General features: G+C 45.1%; 1 protein-coding gene across 1 annotated transcript in view; it reads right to left on the bottom strand.

Moving 5' to 3' along the window:
* Nucleotides 1-18,698, bottom strand: part of ARHGEF38 (Rho guanine nucleotide exchange factor 38) — a 107,740-nt gene that overhangs the window by 37,225 nt on the left and 51,817 nt on the right. Inside the window, exons 4-5 of the mRNA XM_038755249.1 lie at nt 12,291-12,438; nt 4,413-4,430 (exon numbers count right to left, since the gene is read on the bottom strand). Of these exons, the coding sequence (XP_038611177.1) occupies nt 4,413-4,430; nt 12,291-12,438 (166 nt within the window). The remainder of the gene's footprint in view (nt 1-4,412; nt 4,431-12,290; nt 12,439-18,698) is intronic.

Raw genomic sequence — 18,698 nt, 5'->3', positions numbered from 1 at the left:
GGGACAGGGATTCTCAATTTTCTCTGATGTTAATGGCCCTGTAGGGATCCCAGGTGACGGCATTTCCAATATCACTCTGTAGGAAGAAGGTGATTGCAAACAAGTATAATATAGATGATAATATCATTTTAGGCTTAATTCTCCCCCCGGCATCAGGAGAGAGAAAATTGTTGAAAGTGAGGAAAAAGGGGAAGGAACAAGGAGGAAGTGTGGTCTAGTGGAAAGGGCGCAGGATTGTGAGTCGGGAGACCCGAGTTCTTTTTCCGGTTCTGTCGCCGGTCTGCTGTGTGATCTTGGACAATTAACTTGATTTCTCTGTGCCTCAGTTTCCTCATCTGTAAAATGGGGATGAAATGCCCCATTTAGACTGAGTTTTATGCGGTGCAGACTCCATGTCTGGTCAGTCAGTCAATCATATTTATCATCATCAATCGTATTTATTGAGCGCTTACTATGTGCAGAGCACTGTACTAAGCACTTGGGAAGTACAAATTGGCAACATATAGAGACAGTCCCTACCCAACAGTGGGCTCACAGTCTAAATATTTATTAATAATAATTATGGTATTTGTTAAGCACTTACTATGGGCCAGGAACTGTACTGAGCGCCAGGGTGGATACAAGCAAATTGGGTTGAACCCAATCCCTGTCCCACTTGAGGCTCACAGTCTCAATCTCCATTTTCCAGATGATGTAATTGAGGCACAGAGAAGTGAAGTGACTTGCCCAAGGTCACGCAGCAGACAGGTGGTGGAGCCAGGATTAGAACCCGTGACCTTCCGAGTCCCAGGCCCGTGCTCTATTGAGCGCTTACTGTGTGGAGAGAACTATACTAAGCTCTTGGGAGAGTACAATATAACAGACACATTCCCTGCCCACAGTGAGCTTACAGTCTTCAGATCCTATTCTTTCGTTCTATCCTAGTGCTTATTGTACTGCCGGGAACCCAAGAAACTCTGCAGGAATATCTGAGAAGCAGCATGGCCTAGTGGATAGAGCCCGGGCCTGGAAGAAAAATCTGGGTTCTAATTCCGGCTCCACCGCTTGTCTGCTGGGTGACCTTAGGAAAGTTACTTCACTTCTCTGTCCCTCAGTTGCCTCATCTGTAAAATAGGGATTAAGACCGTGAGCCTCCTGTGGAATAGGGACTTGCACCTAGTAAGCATTTAAATACGTGGCTCAGTGGAAAGAGCCCGGGCTTTGGAGTCAGAGGTCATGGGTTCGAATCCCAGCTCTGCCACATGTCTGCTGTGTGACATTGGGCAAGCCACTTCACTTCTCTGAGCCTCAGTTCCCTCATCTGTAAAATGGGGATTAAGAGGGTAAGCCCCAAGTGGGACAACCTGATCACCTTGTATCCCCCCAGTGCTTAGAACAGTGCTTGGCACATAGTAAGCACTTAACAAATGCCATTATTATTATTGTTATTATCATTAGATACAGTTTTAAGTGTGTAGTGGGCAGGGAATGTGTCTGTTTATTGTTATATTGTACTCCCCCAAGCGCTTAGTACAGTGCTCTGCAAACTGTAAATGCTCAGTTTACAGCTAATTCATTAGCGTGCTAGTTTGAGAGATGCTTTCTCATCTGCCATGAGAAGCAGCGTGGCTCAATGGAAAGAGCCCGAGCTTTGGAGTCAGAGGTCATGGGTTCAAATCCCAGCTCTGCCAATTGTCAGCTGTGTGACTTTGGGCAAGTCACTTCACTTCTCTGGGCCTCAATTACCTCATCTGTTAAATGGGGATTAAGACTGTGAGCCCGCCGTGGGATAACCTGATCACCTTGTAACCTCCCCAACGTTTAGAACAGTGCTTTGCACATAGTAAGCACTTAATAAATGCCATCATTATTATTATTACTGACAGTCCGGGTTTGGGAGTCTGAGATCATGGGTTCTAATCCCGGCTCTGTCGCTTGTCAGCTGTGTGACCTTGGACAGGTCACTTCACTTCTCTGTGCCTCAGTTACCTCATCTGTAAATGGGGATGAAGACTTTGAGCCCCCCGTGGGACAACCTGATCACCTTGTAACCTCCCCAACGTTTAGAACAGTGCTTTGCACATAGTAAGCACTTAATAAATGCCATTATTATTATTATTAAGAGCCCGGGCTTGGGAGTTAAAGGTCATGGGTTCTAATCCCGGCTCTGTCGTTTGTCAGCTGTGTGACCTTGGACTGGTCACTTCACTTCTCTGTGCCTCAGTTACCTCATCTGCAAAATGGGGATGAAGACTGTGAGCCCCACATGGGACAACCTGATCACCTTGTTTCCTCCCCAGCGCTTCGAACAGTGCTTGACACATAGTAAGCGCTTAACAAATACCAACATTATTATTATTATTATTATTATTATGTTTTCTGGCCAACCAAATCTCCACAGTCAACTCTAACCCTGGTGGGAGTGGGGGAGTGGGGAAGGGGGAGCATCAATCCCACACTTGTGGGGAGAGGATCTACTTGTCTACAAACTCTGTTACACTGTGCTCTCCCAAGTGTTTAGTACAGTGCTCTGCACACAACAAGCACTCAAATAGGATGGACTGGTTGACTGCAGGCAAGGGTGATGTTTTCAGCCAACCAAAAGAGTTGATGGTATTTATTGAGCGCTTACCCCATGCAGAACATTGTACTAAACTCTCAGAAGCATTTTCGAGCTCCAGGGGCAGAAGCCCCCCTGGTGTTCTGAAGTTTGCTTATCCTTCTGATTAAGAGAAACGATTCGGGGATTTTTGTAAAAATCCCACCTTGGTCTGGTTTTCTCATCCTGCTGTCACCCCCAGGGTAGGTTTCATTTTGTAAAATATGCATAAATCAATTGATGGTATTTATGAGTGCTTACTTTGTGCAGAGCACTGTACTACTACTACTAATAATGGCATTTATTAAGCGCTTACTATGTGCAAAGCACCGTTCTAAGCACTGAGAGTACAATGCATACGTAACACTGACTAATCAGCTCAAATTGAGGCTTAAGATGGTAAAGACAATCCCCAAGTATGGCAGTTGAGAATGACTTCCCTAAACACTCTTTTTTTTAAAAAAAATGTATTTGTACAGTGCTTACTTATGAGAAACAGCGTAGCTCAGTGGAAAGAGCCCGGGCTTTGGAGTCAGAGGTCATGGGCTCAAATTCCGGCTCTGCCAGTTGTCAGCTGTGTGACTTTGGGCAAGTCACTACACTTCTCTGTGCCTCAGTTCCCTATCTGTAAAATGGGGATTAAGACTGTGAGCCCCCCGTAGGACAACCTGATCACCTTGTAACCTCCTCAGCGCTTAGAACAGTGCTTTGCACATAGTAAGCGCTTAATAAATGCCATCATTATTATTATCATTATTATGTGCCAGGCATTGTACTAAGCACTGGGGTAGATACAAATTAATCAGATTGGAAACGGTCCACGTCCCACCGTCTTTATCCCCATTTTGCAGACGAGGTAACTGAGGCACAGAGAAACTAAGTGACTTGCCCAAGGTCACACAGCAGACAAGTGGCAGAGCCGGGATTGGAATCTAGGTCCTTCACAGGCCGTGCTCTATCCATTAGGCCACTCTGCTTCTCATTCAGTCAGGTTGCTTCATTCCAATAGTCCTAGAATGCCACTGCCATTTGGATGAGAAATTAAACAAAGCTGGACTTTATTGGTCATGGAGACTTTTAGAGGTAAGTACCTGTGTGCCTTTTCATGGGCACTAAATCAGGAAGACAACATAAAAATAAAAATAATAATAATAATAGTATCCGTGGGGTAGTTACAAGATAATCGGGTCGACACAGTCCCTGTCCCGCAAAGGGCTCACGGTCTAAGGAGGAAAGAGACAGGTTTTGAATCTCCATTTTACAGATGAGGTCACTGATTTAAAAATGGTCGGTGACAGTAGCAAAACCCCACAAGACTCTGATTTTTAAATTTTGTCCTGGCTCTCTATCTCTAAAGTGTATCCAAGGTGACAACCAGTGCCTCTTACAAGTATTGATCCCCCCCCCTCCCACCCCACAAGACGGTAAGCTCATCATGGGCAGGGAATGTCGCTGTTTATTGTCGTGTTGTACTTTCCCAAGCATTTAGTACAGTGCTCTGCACAGAGTAAGCACTCAATAAATACGATTGAATGAATGAATGAGATGGCGCCAGGCCGGAGGATGGCCTCGCTTGGGGAATTCTGATCTACCATCCCCATGGAAATGGACACTGGGGAATACCGAACGGAGTGGGAAGGAGGGAGAGGAGAAAACAACACTGAAAATTAATACTACCATCCACAACCCCTGAAAGCCGCAACTATTTCTGTCCCAGCACAGTCACCTTGACTCTGGTTTCAATAAATCCAAAGAAATTAAAATCTTTAACTTAGAATCATCATTTATCATGAAAATACATCTCATCTTAGAAAGTAACAGAGAACGTACTTACTCTTCCATGTATATTTTCCTGAAAAAAGAAAAAAAGAGGCAGCCATTAGTGTTCAAAGGAAAACAGCATATGGATGCCAGGCATCCATATGTACTAAGCAAGCGCTTAGTACAGTGCTTGGCACCCAGTGAGCGCTCAATAAACACGATTGAATGAATGAATGAATTGCTAATGAGACTATTCTTAGAAGACACAGTTAAAAAAGTCAACCCATTATAATACTCTTCTTTCAGGTTAACACTGTTGAATTTTAATACCGGTATTAGTTGCCCTACTCGCTCACTTCCAGATAGAGGTGCAATATTTACCTTGGCTTACGCCCTTTCTTTTCCCTCCCTGTGAAGTATTTTAACTGGTTTGATATTATGATTAGGGCCTATTTAAATTTAGCGTTAGATAATGACATCTATTTAGCACAGCTAATCAAACGATTGATCGATGGCATTTATTGAGTTCCCTCTCAGGGTCACAACTGGAGAATTCCCAGGACTCTACCAGTCTCGGCTACGGGAGGAAGAGTCAAGCAGAGGCCGACCCATCCCATTCCTAGCTTGGCCAGTGGTTAGCGAGTGGAAGGCCATCGGCTACAAGTCCAAACTCCCCTGTGCTGGGCCGCAGCAGCAGGGGAGGGATTCGAGGGTGGAGACTCAAGTTGCCTGCGTGGAAGGAGGCAATGGTAAACCAATTCCGTATTTTTTCCAAGAAAACGCTATGGATGCATTACCGGAACGATTGCGGATGGAGAGCGGGGCGTTCTGGGAGAGATGTATCCGTGGCGTCGCTATGGGTCGGAGGCGACTCGACGTCATAAGGCCATTTATTGAGTGCTTACTGTGTGTAGAGCGCTGTCCTAAGCTCTTGGAAGAGTATAGTGACAGAGTTGGTAGACACATTCCCTGCCCACAATGAGTTTACAGTCTAGAGGGTCAAAAAGACATTCAAATCAATTCCAGATAGGGGAAATGGTGGAGTATACATAAGTGCTGTGGGGCTGGGGTGAAGTGTTTAGTGTTTGAAGTGTTTTGCACAGACCCGAGTACATAGGTGACGCGTTATGAAGGAAGGGAAGTAGGGGATGGGAGAATTTAGGGAAGGCTTCTTGGGGAAGCGCTTAATAAATGCCATTATTATTATTATTATTATTATATGGCTTTAGTAGGGCTTTGAAGATGGGGAGAATGGTAGGACAGGGTGAGGATTTGGGCAAGAGGTTGGTGGCGAGAGAGACAAGATGAGGTGCATCTTGATGAGGTGATTGAGGAGTGAGGTGTGAACCCTGGGCTGTAGTAGGAAGTCTGTGAGATAAGATAAGATAAGATAAGATAAGAGATAAGATAAGGCCTCCTCCAGGAGGCCTTTCCAGACTGAGCCCCTTCCTTCCTCTCCCCCTCGCCCCCCTCTCCATCCCCCCATCTTACCTCCTTCCCTTCCCCACAGCACCTGTATATATGTATATATGTTTGTACATATTTATTACTCTATTTATTTATTTATTTTACTTGTACATATCTATTCTATTTATTTTATTTTGTTAGTATGTTTGGTTTTGTTCTCTGTCTCCCCCTTTTAGACTGTGAGCCCACTGTTGGGTAGGGACTGTCACTATATGTTGCCAATTTGTACTTCCCAAGCGCTTAGTACAGTGCTCTGCACATAGTAAGCGCTCAATAAATACGATTGATGATGATGATGATGATGATAAGATAGGAAGGAGAGAGCGGATTAAATAATAATAATAATAATAATAATAATAATAATGGCATTTATTAAGCGCTTACTATGTGCAAAGCACTGTTCTAAGCTCTGGGGAGGTTACAAGGTGATCAAGTTGTCCCACGGGAGGCTCACAGTCTTCACCCCCATTTTACAGATGAGGGAACTGAGGCCCAGTGAAGTGAAGTGCCCAAAGTAACACAGCTAAGTGGAGGTGCCGGGATTTGAACCCATGACCTCTGACTCCAAAGCCCGGGCTCTTTCCACTGAACCATGCTGCTTGACTTGAAGCTGAGAGCAAAGGTGTTGGGTTCCATATCGCATTCCTGTTAAGACGGCTTTTTGCTGAATAGGATGTGAAAGGTGACACGCTGACGTTTAAGAACGTGCAAAAATTGTTCTGTTATTTTGTTTTTTGAGCATATTTATGGGACTATTTGATCACGTAACTATATTTAGAGTGCTTTAGAGTGCTTTCTATCACTTTAAAATATATTAAAATAAAATATTAATATAAAATATATCATTAATAATGTTTTAGTCAATCAATCAATTGTGCATATAGCTTCAATTCTGTTTGTTCTATTTTGACACCTGTCTACATGCTTTGTTGTCTGTCTCCCCCTTCTAGACTGCGAGCCCATTGTTGGGTAGGGGCCGTCTCTATATGTTGCCGACCTGTACTGCCCAAGCGCTTAGTACAGTGCTCTGCACACAGTAAGCGCTCAATAAATATGATTGAATGAATGAATCAATGACATCTATTATTGTTATGAATAACAATAATGAATAATAATAATGGTATTTGTTAAGCACTCACTATGGGCCAAACACCGTAGCGCATGGATTGATACAAGGTATTCAGGTTGTCCCACGTGGGGCTCACCGTCTTAATCCCCATTTTACAGATGAGGTCACTGAGGCACAGAGAAGTTAAGCGGCTTTGCCTAAGGTCACACAGCTGACACCCACTGTTGGGTAGGGACCGTCTCTATATGTTGCCAACTTGTACTTCCCAAGCGCTTAGGACAGTGCTCTGCACACAGTAAGCGCTCAATAAATGCGATTGAATGAAAAGTGGCAGATCTGGGATTAGAACCCACATCCTCTGACTCCAAAGCCCAGGCTCTTTCCACTAAGCCACGTAATTAATGAGTACTTACCGCGTGCAGAGCACTGAACTAAGCACTTGGGAGAGTGGACTACAGTAGAGTTAGTAGGCATGTCCCTAACTTCAGGGAATTTACAGTGCAGCCGAGGAGACTGTTTTTTGGATCTTGAGAACACATTCATGCGCTTTCCATGATTTCCCGTGGGACATTCGACTTTGTTTCTCACTCTATAGTTTCACAGCATCCATTAAAAGCACTAACAGAGTATAGCAAAATTAATTCATCAAACAATCAGTGGAATTTATTGAATGCTTACTGTTGACAAACAGATCTGGCAGCTCACCTCATGTGCGTTTTTAATATTCAACTTCCAAACAGTGACACGCAGTGGAAGGGATTTAGGGCAAAAGAAAGTTAGCTTTTTGCTCTTTTGCATCTGTGAGTTGAATTAGAAATCATTAAAATAAAGCAAACGTGTCTGGCTTCCTTATGCGGACAGTGAGTATCATTTTCTGTGATTAATGCTGGTCAGAACAGGCGGATGCAGCGTAAAAAAAAGGAAAGCCACGGTGGACTTTTGTCTTTTATAAATACAGATTTCCTTCTTGGATATTTGTCTGGCCTCCCTCCAATGGAGTGATCTATTTGCCCGAGGTCGTTTTGGAGGTCACAGATCAGCCAATAGCTGGGGAAGATAAATATTATGAAGTTGTATGTGGAAACAAGAAGGTGAACAAGGGGTCTATTTTGAAAGAAAACCATTAACACATTTTGAGACTTGAAAGTCAAGGTCATTCCTCCGACTCTCTAAGAGCGTTTCTATTCTTATTTAAGAAGTTTAGGACAGGGTAAACGCAAATGCCAAAATGAAGTGCTACCATGGAGAAACTAAATGAAGATCCATTGATTGTAAGATCCTTGCGGACAGGGATCGTATCTACCAACTATTGAACCGTACTCGCAAGCATTTTGTATTGTGCTCTGCACTCAGGAAAGCATTCAATAAACACCATTGCTGATTGATTGACTGATTAAAAGCAAGAAGGAAAATGTTTCCAGGGGAGGAATGGTACAGTTGATTAAGAAGTAGAGTTTCTCCCCCAAAAGGTCATCTTTTAGCTTCTTCCAGATTTCTGAAAAACTTCTATTTAGACTTAACCATTTCACAACTTAGCCCATGGTTTAAACAATGAAGTAGAAATCTGAAGATTCAAGATCTGGATAATCGAAGCCCCAAATTCTATTTATTCTGATGGTTTTGACACCTGTCTACATGTTTTGTTTTGCAGTCTGTCTCCCCCTTCTAGACTGTGAGCCCGTTGTTGGGTAGGGGCCGTCTCTATATGTTGCCGACTTGTACTTCCCAACCGCTTAGTACAGTGCTCTGCACACAATAAGCACTCAATAAATACGATTGAATGAATGAATTTACATACTATAGTAGAATTATATTTTGGTCATAATCCCGTAGACTGTGAACCCCATGGGGAACAAGAACTGTGTCTGATCTGTTTATCTTGTATATACCCCAGAGCTTTGCACAGTGCTTGGTGTATATGGAAGGCACTTCACAAAGAGCACAATTCTTATTTTTATTAAGCTATTGTTGCTGGCAGTGAGACGCTGCGCACAGCTTTCTGAGAGGTTATGCCAGAGTCCATTGTCTAAAGTTTTTGCTTGGGGAAGAGAGAGCAAAGACTTTAAATTAAAATAACCCGCAATAAGCTCACCCTGCCATCCTTTACCCCAGTTTAAAGAGGGAATAAATGACTTCCCATCATGGAAAACGTCTTCTAGCAGAATCCCAGGCCAGGACAGTCTCCCAGACTGAGCCCCCTTTTCCCTCTCCTCCTCCCCATCCCCCCCGCCTTACCTCCTTCCCCTCCCCACAGCACCTGTATATATGTTTGTACAGATTTATTACTCTATTTATTTTACTTGTACATATTTACTATTCTATTTATTTTGTTAATGATGTGCATCTAGCTTTATTTCTATTTATTCTGATGACTTGACACCTGTCCATATGTTTTGTTTTGTTGTCTGTCTCCCCCTTCCAGATTGTGAGGCCGCTGTTGGGTAGGGACGGTCTCTATATGTTGCCGACTTGGACTTCCCAAGCGCTTAGTACAGTGCTCTGCACACAATAAGCGCTCAATAAATACGATTGAATGAATGAACAGGGAACCCACCATCAGCAGGAGTCAAAGCAATATAACAAACTGAGGCTTCCCCAGAGTCATCACTTTGCCCAGAGGGGGACGGGGCTCTTCCATTACTGGCAGGGGAGACCACCCTTCTCTCCCCCCAGAATGTCTCCAGGTGATGCAGACAAACTAACTCCTTTGCATGCTTTAGTTTTTCTCGCTCTCTCCTTTCATGAAGTTCTCCCAAGCGCTTAGTACAATGCTCTGCACACAGTAAGTGCTCAATAAATACGATTGATTGATTGATTCTCTTGACAGCTGACAATCAGACCGGTACAGAGGGTTTTTTTTTTTACATATAGCCTGTTCATTCGGCAGTAACATTCCCTGTTCTGGAGACTGTCCTGGCCTGGGATTCCGCTAGAAGACGTTTTCCATGAGGTGAGGTCGTTAACTCCCTGTTTAAACTGGGGTAAAGGACGGCAGAGTGAGCTTATTGGGGGTTATTTTAATTTAAAGTCTTCGCTCTCTCTTCCCCAAGCAAAAAAATTAGACAATGGGCTCTGTCATAAGCCCTCACCCTAGCCCTCACGAGCCATGATTGGATAATGATGCTCAGAGTGGTTTAGTAAGGATCGGGGCGGCGGAGGGTTGTTTCTGCTTCCTTGTGAAAACTGGAGGGAAAGCAACAACAAAACATGGAAAAACAGCAAACAACATCCAGGTGTTTGTTGTATAGCTAGGCAGGAGCCTTTCCGGCAGGGTGAATGCAGTTAAGGTATAAGTGTTGTGGGGCTGAGAGTGGGGTGAATACCAAGTGACCCAAGGGTAGAGATCCTAGTGTGTGGAAGAAAAGGGGAAAAGGGAGTCGGAGAAAAGAGGGCTTTATCAGGGAAGGCCTCCTGGAGGAGACGTGACCTTAATAGGAGAGGCAGCGTGGCTCAGTGGAAAGAGCCCGGGCTTTGGAGTCGGAGGTTGTGGGTTCAAATCCCAGCTCCGCCAATTGTCAGCTGGGTGACTTTGGGCAAGTCACTTCACTTCTCTGTGCCTCAGTTACCTCATCTGTAAAATGCAGATTAAGACTGTGAGCCCCCCGTGGGACAACCTGATCACCTGGTAACCTCCCCAGTGCTTAGAACAGTGTTTTGCGCATAGTAAGTGCTTAATAAATGACATTATTATTATTATTATTAATAAGGCATTGAAGGTGTAGAGGGTGGTGGCGTGAAGTTTATGGACGGGGAGGTAGTTCCTGGCCAGAGGCAGGATATGGGCGAGGGGTCGGAGGCAAGAGAGACTCACGTCAAATACTCGATAAATACTGTCCAGCCGTGCCTCAGACGTATTTCCCACCCCTGGAATCAGCTGCTTTGGATTTCCTAAAGAGGTTGGTCCCTCTTTAGCTCAACCTGAATGATTCCATCCTGGTTGGAAGGGATAGAATTGCTCTCCCTTCCTTTCCCACCATTCATTCAATCATTCATTCAATCGTATTTATTGAGCGCTTACTGTGTGGAGAGCACTGTACTAAGTGCTTGGGAAGTACAAGTCGGCAACATATAGAGACGGTCCCTACCCTACAATGGGCTCACAGTCTAGAAGAAATGCATCCGTTCTACAGTCCTAGTGTACGCTCCCCAATACTGGGCACACAGTAAGAGGAGAAGTAGCTTGGCATAGTGGATAGAGCACAAATCGGTGACTCAGAAGGTCATGGGTTAATAATGGCATTTATTAAGCACTTAATATGTGCAAAGCACTGTTCTAAGCGCTGGATTCTAGTCCTGGCTCCTCCACCTGTCTACTGTGTGACCCTGGGCAAGTCACTTCACCTCTCTGTGCTTCAGTTCCCTCATCTGGAAAATGATGTGGGAAAGGGATCTTGTCCCCGCTGATTATCTTGTATCTGCCCCAGTGCTTAAAACAGTGACTGGAACATAGTAAGCACCATTCCCTGCTTCTTTCTCCTTTCCTTCATCCAATCCTCCCTTTCCTCATTCACCTGCTCTTCCTTACCCCTGATCCCCACCTAAAATCCAAGTCACAGACCTGTTTCTTCCCTCCACTTCTCTCCCTGCCTGCCCCTCTCCCCCGGCCCTGGCTTCATTCATTCACTCGTATTTATTGAGCGCTTACTGTGTGCAAAGCACCGTACTAAACTCTTGGGAGAGTACTATATAACAAGAAACAGACACATTCCCTGCCCACGCTGAGTTTACAATCCCAACCCCAGCAGGAGGGGGGCAGCCATGGAAGGAAAGGGGGGCAGCCATGGAAGGAAAAACAGGGGATTTGGACTAGTGGAGGACGGGCTGAGATTAAGTCACTGCCACCGTCGACTCTTCTACCTCCTCCTCAGCCCTGGGGACCCCACCCCTCTCTTTTCAGGGACCCCATCCCCTTTCCTCTTCCAACTGGGGGTCTGACCAGCAGAAGTCCCGCCAGGCTCTCCTAAACCCACACAGAGATGCAACTCCACTCTGACCCGACCCCTTTTTATTCATTCACTTGTTCATTCTATCGTATCTACTGAGCGATTACCATGTGCAGAACGCCGTACTAAGCACTTGAGGGATAGCCAGGGGTGAAGAGGAAGGGATTGGTGGGGGGGGGTCTTCCCTTTTATAAATCCCATTTCCCAGCCTCCAAGGAGCTCTGAGAGGCAAATTGGAGACCTTTTGTGGTGCTATTTTTAGCGGCCCTTAAACCACACACACACACACACACACACACACACACACAAATGTAATCACAGTTCCTGGCTTGACGATTTTTCACAAAAGGAGCTCCCGGCAAGTCTCATAAAAAACAGGATTTATAGGGGGTCTTTTATCTACATCCATTTAAAACGTTCCCTGCCAGGCCGGGCTATAGCGGATGGAAATCATCATTTGAAAAGGCCTTACTTTAAGGATTGTACACAGTGTCTCAAATGTTGCTTCAGTTCTTCCTCCTTTTCATAGGACTCTAGCATTGTGTGCGCTTCATCGTGTTGATAACAGTAGATTTTGTAGATGTCTTCCAGCTGTCCTCTAATCTGCAAGAAGACTTCCCCTGGTAAACACAAAACAGAAACAAAAACCTCCTCAAACCCCACAGACCGGTGCCTCACGGTCAGTTTTACTATCCGACAGTGCCAGACAAGTGTTAAAAGGTGGGCTTCGTCTTTGCTTTCCGTCAGGGAGGGAAAAAATCTACCCGGTATGATTGACCCTCCCATCCTCCACCCGCAGATTAGAAATGCTGTTTTCATCAGGTAGATTCATCAGTCTGTCAGAGAGCTGACGAGATGCACGGCAGGAGAAGATTGGGGTTTTGGGCAATTCCATCTCGCCGTTCGTCCTCACGATGATGCTTTTTCCGAGTATGTCCGAGGATATTTGTGCAATACATTTGAGGCCCAGGGGTTTGGGAGCTTTCTTACAGAACTGAGAACCAGAACTGGAATCGCTATTTCCGCCGTGACCTATTGTTTAATCAGACAATCAACAATGATATTTATTGACTGCTTAAATGGGTGCAGAGCGGTCTGGATGTCAACTAACACAATATAGTTAGTTGACATCCTTTCCCTCGAGGAGCAGTCTAGTCGGGGGGAGATATTGAAATTAATTACCGACAGGGGAAACAGCCAAGCATAAGGCTTCGAGTGGGAGTCCCATATAGGACAGGTGGTCCAACCGGATTAATTTGTAACTACCCTAACACTTAGAACAGTGCTTGACACTGTAAGCTCTTAATATAATAATAATAATAATAAACAGTAGAGCACTTGGAATTGCTAGCTTTAATTCATCCCTCCCTCAGCCCCACAACACTTATGTACATATCTGTAATTTATTTATTGATATTAACGTTTGTCTCTCCCTCTAGACTGTGAGTCATGGGCAGGGAACGTGTCTACCAACTCTGTTATATTGTACTCTCCCAAGTGCTTAGTACAGTGCTCTGCACAGAGTAAGCACTCAATAAATATGATTGATTGCTTGGTTGAATAATAATAAGTGCTGTGAAGGTGGGGAAAGAGTGAGTAGAGAAGCGCTTAAGGGGTGGGACTAAATGGATAAGTGAGGTAGGAAAGGAAAATAGAGTCGAGGGGATGAGAGATTAGTTAGGCAAGGGTTCCTGGAGGAGATTCATTCATTTGTTCAGTTTTATTTATTGAGCGCTTACTAGGTTCAGAGAACCGTCCTAAGTACTTGGGAAAGTCCATTATTCATTCATTCATATTTATTGAGCACTTACTATGTGCAGAGCACCATACTAAGTGCTTGGAAAGTACAATTCAGCAACAGACAGAGACAATCCCTACCCAACAACGGGCTCACAGTCTAGAAGGGGGAGACAGACAACAAAACCAAACTTGCCCAAGGTCACACAGCAGACAAGTGGTGGAGCAGGAATTCGAACCCAGGTCCTCCTGACTCCCAGCCCCCTGTTCTATCCACTGGGCCGTGCTGCTTCTCGAGATTCCAGGAGATGCCTTCTCTAATTGGAGCAAAGCTTCAAGGAATTACTCATATTTATTGAGCGCTTACTCTGTGCAGAGCCCTGTACTAAGTACACATTCCCTGCCTAGGGAACCTCAGGAAGACTGACCGGATTGTCCACACTCCAATTAGCAAGAAAGTCCCGGCTTTCTCTCCTGAGTTGGGAGGGGCTTGGAAAGATGGGAGAAGTGGGAGAAAGATGAGAGAGAGAGGGAAAGAGAAAGAAAGAGATAAAGAAAGGAAGAAAAAGAGAGAGAAAGAATGAATTAATCTCTCACTCCTGTTCCTTTTTAGTTTTCCTCCTTCCCCTCCTGCCTAAAATCCCACACAATCTCTGCTGCGTTCTGTCCTTGTCTCACCCCAGCCAACATGAGTTCCGCTACACTGACATCCTTCAGTCTTGGCTTCATTCAATCGTATTTATTGAGCGCTTTCTGTGTGCAGACCACTGTACTAAGCACTTCTGGAGGTTTTTCCTCTACTTCACATTTATATCCAATCTAGGACAGTCCCATTTTCCCTCCAACCCAGGAGATTGGTTGTGGCTAGATTTATGGTACTGTTAGCCTGAAACTTCAGGGATTTAGGAACATAAATAACTCCTCATCTCACCCCAGGGGCTGGGAGGCAGAGCAATTATCAAGAGGTTCTGGGGTTAAGCAGTGAGAGCAATGGGAAATCACAGCATGCTCAGTTGAAGAAAACAGTGGCCTCACTATTAGTACTGCTACTAATAATAATTGTGGTATTTGTTAAGCACTTGCTATGTGTCAAGCACTGCTCTAAGCACTGTACTAAGACACGGGCCCTGCCCAATGTGAGTTTTACAGTCTAAGTAGGAGGAAGAGTGGGGATTGAATCCCCATTTCTAGACTGTGAGCCCGTTGTTGGGTAGGGACCGTCCCTACATGTTGCCGATTTGTACTTCCCAAGTGCTTAGTACAGTGCTCTGCACACAGTAAGCGCTCACTAAATACGACTGAATGAATTTTACAGATGAAGAAACTGAGGCGCAGAGAAGTTAAGTGACTTGCTCAACTGCAAACGGGGGCGCTGAGATTAGAACGTGATACTCTGAATCCCTGGCCCATGCTCTTTCCACTAGGCCAGGCTGTTTATAGAGTAAATTCATACTCTGCTCCGAGGATGACACACTCTCAAATTACATCCGGTCGTTGAAATTAAAATTCCACTGCAGCTAAAACTGGAGTTAAAATAATAATAATAATAATAATAATGGTATTTGTTAAGCACTTACTACGTGCCAAGCACTGTTCTAGATGCCCAAGCCCCCCTTTCACTGTCCCAAGACCAAGTACTGTGTCAGGAGACAATGTTTCATTTCCCCCTTCAGTCCTACCCACGTATTCTGCTTTAATAATAGTTCAGGTAAACGGAGGTCTCTGCCAGGAAGACGTGATTCCGTTTCCACGGTAACGTAACTGGGCTTCTTTTCCTTAGTCGTGAAGGACGACGGCTCTAGTGAATGCGGGTTGGTTCAAGATGTAATTAGGGACAGAAAATTGACTAAACTGAGATGGATACAATGAATTTCAGGGAGAGGCCGCCCTTGAATCCTATTAAATAAGTCTATTCATCAGGACTTTGTGTTGGTGCTGCCTCCATCCAATAACATTCTGACTCAAGTTTTCCATTGTCAATTTATTGGCGTAACAGAGAAATCAGAACTTTCCACGTCCCGAGGCGTGACTTTGAAAAAGCACCGTCATTTCAGCAATAAGAGATGTCTGAGGGCTCGAAAATACCATTTTGTTAGAAATGAACGTGGGCCTCGAGATCAGAGGATGAGAGTTCTAATCCTGCTCCCCCACTTCCCTGCTGGGTGAGACCTGGGCAAGTTATTTAAGGTCTCTGTGACTCAGTTCCCTCATCTACAAAATAGGGATTCAATATGTGTTCTCCCCGCTACTTGGTATTTGAGCACCATGTGGGACTCGATTATTTTGTATCTTCCCCAGGACTTAGTACAGTGCTTGGTACATACTAAGTGCTTAACAAAGATCACAATTATCATCACGGAGAAGTTAAGTGACTTGCCCAAGGTCACACAGCAGGCGAGGGGTGGAGCTGGGATTAAAATCCAGATCCTCTGACTCCTGGACATGTGATCTCAGCTCTCTGGCCCTCAGTTCTTTGCCCTCTGCTCCTCAGCTTTCCTCTCACTGCTGCTCTCTGCTCCTCTGCTCTCTTTCCCCTAGCCTCTGCTCTGTAATAATAATAAGGTTGGTGTTTGTTAAGCGCTTACTATGTGCCAAGCACTGTCCTAAGCGCTAGGGTAGATACTATGTGATCAGGTTGTCCCACATGGGTTCTCCCCCTCCTTCCCCTCCTCTCCATCCTCCCCTTCCCCATCCCCCTGCCTTGCCTCCTTCCCCTCCCCACAGCACCTGTATATATGTATATATGTTTGTACGTATTTATTACTCTATTTATTTATTTTATTTGTACGTATTTATTCTATTTATTTTATTTTGTTAATATGTTTTGTTTTGTTGTCTGTCTAGACTGTGAGCCCTCTGTTGGGTAGGGACCGTCTCTAGATGTTGCCAACTTGGACTTCCCAAGCGCTTAGTACAGTGCTCTGCACCCAATAAGTGCTCAATAAATGCGATTGAATGAATGAATGAATGAACACGGGGCTCACAGTCTTAATCCCCATTTTGCAGATGCGGTAACCGAGGCCCAGAGAAGTGAAGTGACTGGCCCAAAGTCACACAGCCGACAAGTGGCGGAGCCGGAATTAGAACCCATGGCCACCGACTCCCAAGCCCCTGATCTTTCTGTTAACTTCTCAGCCACTCTGCCTCCCATCTCTCTAATCTCTGCGGCCCGCCAACTCTCTAATCTCTGACCCCCCAGCATTCGGCTTTCCCCTCCACCTCTCTGCTCTCTGACCCGCCGAGTCTAAGCTCTTTGCCCCCCAGTTCCCAGCTCTCTGCTCCTCAGCTCTGCTCTTTTCCTCTAAACTCTCTGCCCTTATTTCTCTGCCCTCATCCTTCTGTCCTGCAGTTCTCTGCCGTCTTCTCCTCCGCTCTCTGTCCCCTTCCCCTCCGCTCTTCACCCTCTTCTCTTCAGCCTCTCTACTCTCTGCTCTCTGTCATTCTGCCCTCTGCTCTCTTTTCCTTGCTCCTTGGCTCCCTGCTCCCCTGGGACCCGGCCCCACTCGTCCCTGCCCCCCAACTCTATGTCCCCGGCTCTCCGCCCATTGTTGGAATATGATGGGATGAATGAATAAAAGAACTAAACTCAGGGTGTGACCCGGGAGAAGTATGTGAATCAGGAAATGTCGGATCTGGAAGGGGAAGGAATCCAGGCTGGGAAGGAGGGCATGAAAAAGAAATCAGATGCAGTCAGGTGACAGTGCAAAGGGACAGTGAAAAGGTTTAATGTCTGTCTTCTCCACTAGATTTTAAACTCCTGGTGGGGAGGGATTGTGTCTGCCAACTGGATCGTATTCCTTAAAGCACTTAGTACAATGGTCTGCACACAATAAATTCCACTGAATAAATTCCACTGAATTTGGGTTGGGAGGACCAAAGAGCAGTGGATGGGCAGCAGCAAGTGACGATTGGAGATTTTTAAGAAGGAGAGAATAAGATATGCATTATAAATTCTCCATTTATATTAATGTCCACCTGCCCCTCTAGACTGTAAATTTATTGTGGGCAAGGAACACATCTACCAACTCTCTGCCGCATTATACTCTCCCGAACACTTAGTCCTGTTCTCTGCACACAGTAAGCACTCAATAAATACAATTGATTCATTACCAAGTGGGGAGCGTTGAAGCTAAAGCTCTGGAGTTTTTGTGTGATGGAGAAGGAGATGCTGTGGTAATCCAGAGGAGGCTTTGGAGGAAGGGAGATATGTGAACAGAGCAATGTTTTAAGGATATGATTTGGGCTGTGTAACTTAGACCAGAGAAGCAGTGTGGCCTAAAGGATAGAACACAGGCCTGGGCGTCTAAAGGACGTGGGTTCTGATCCCGGCTCTGCCACCTGTCTGCTCTGTGACCTTGGATGAGTCACTTCACTTCTCTGGGTCTCAGCTACCTCATCTGTAAAATGGGGATCAAGACTGTGAGCCTCATGAGCCCCTGTGGGCAAGGTATGTGTCTGTTTATATAGTTGTATTATTAATAATAATGATAATGGCATTTTATTAAGCACTTACTATGTGCAAAGCACTGTTTTAAGTGCTGGGGAGGTGATCAGGTTGTCCCACGTGGGGCTTACCGTCTTAATCCCCATTTTACAGATGAGGTAACTGAGGCACAGAGAAGTGAAGTGACTTGTCCAAAGTCACACAGCTGACAATTGGGTTGTGTATTGTACTCTCCCGAGTGCTTAGTACAGTGCTCTGCACACAGTAAGCGCTTGATAAATTTGTAACTGACTGACGAGATGAGCCGTTACTCTTAATTAATTCATTCATTCATTAATGGTGGTGTTTGTTAAGCACTTACTCTGTGCCAAGCACTGTTCTAAGCACTGGAGGGGATACAAGGTGATCAAGGTTGTCCCTCGTGGGGCTCACAGTCTTAATCCCCATTTTACAGATGAGGGAACTGAGGCACAGAGAAGTTAAGTGACTTGCTCAAGGTCACACAGCTGACAAGTGATGGAGCCTGGATTCGAACCCAAGACCTCTGACTCCCAAGCCCGGGGTCTTTCCACTGAGTCATGCTGCTTCTCTTAATAATAAAGGTATTTATTAAGTGCTTATTATGTGCCAGGCACTGTACTAAGCACTGATGTGGATACAAGCAAATCGAGTTGGACACAGTCCCTGTCCCATGTGGGG

The sequence above is a fragment of the Tachyglossus aculeatus genome, chromosome 12, assembly GCF_015852505.1.
Source record: "Tachyglossus aculeatus isolate mTacAcu1 chromosome 12, mTacAcu1.pri, whole genome shotgun sequence".
Lineage (NCBI taxonomy): Eukaryota > Metazoa > Chordata > Mammalia > Monotremata > Tachyglossidae > Tachyglossus > Tachyglossus aculeatus.
This window is presented reverse-complemented; position numbering and strand designations above follow the sequence as displayed.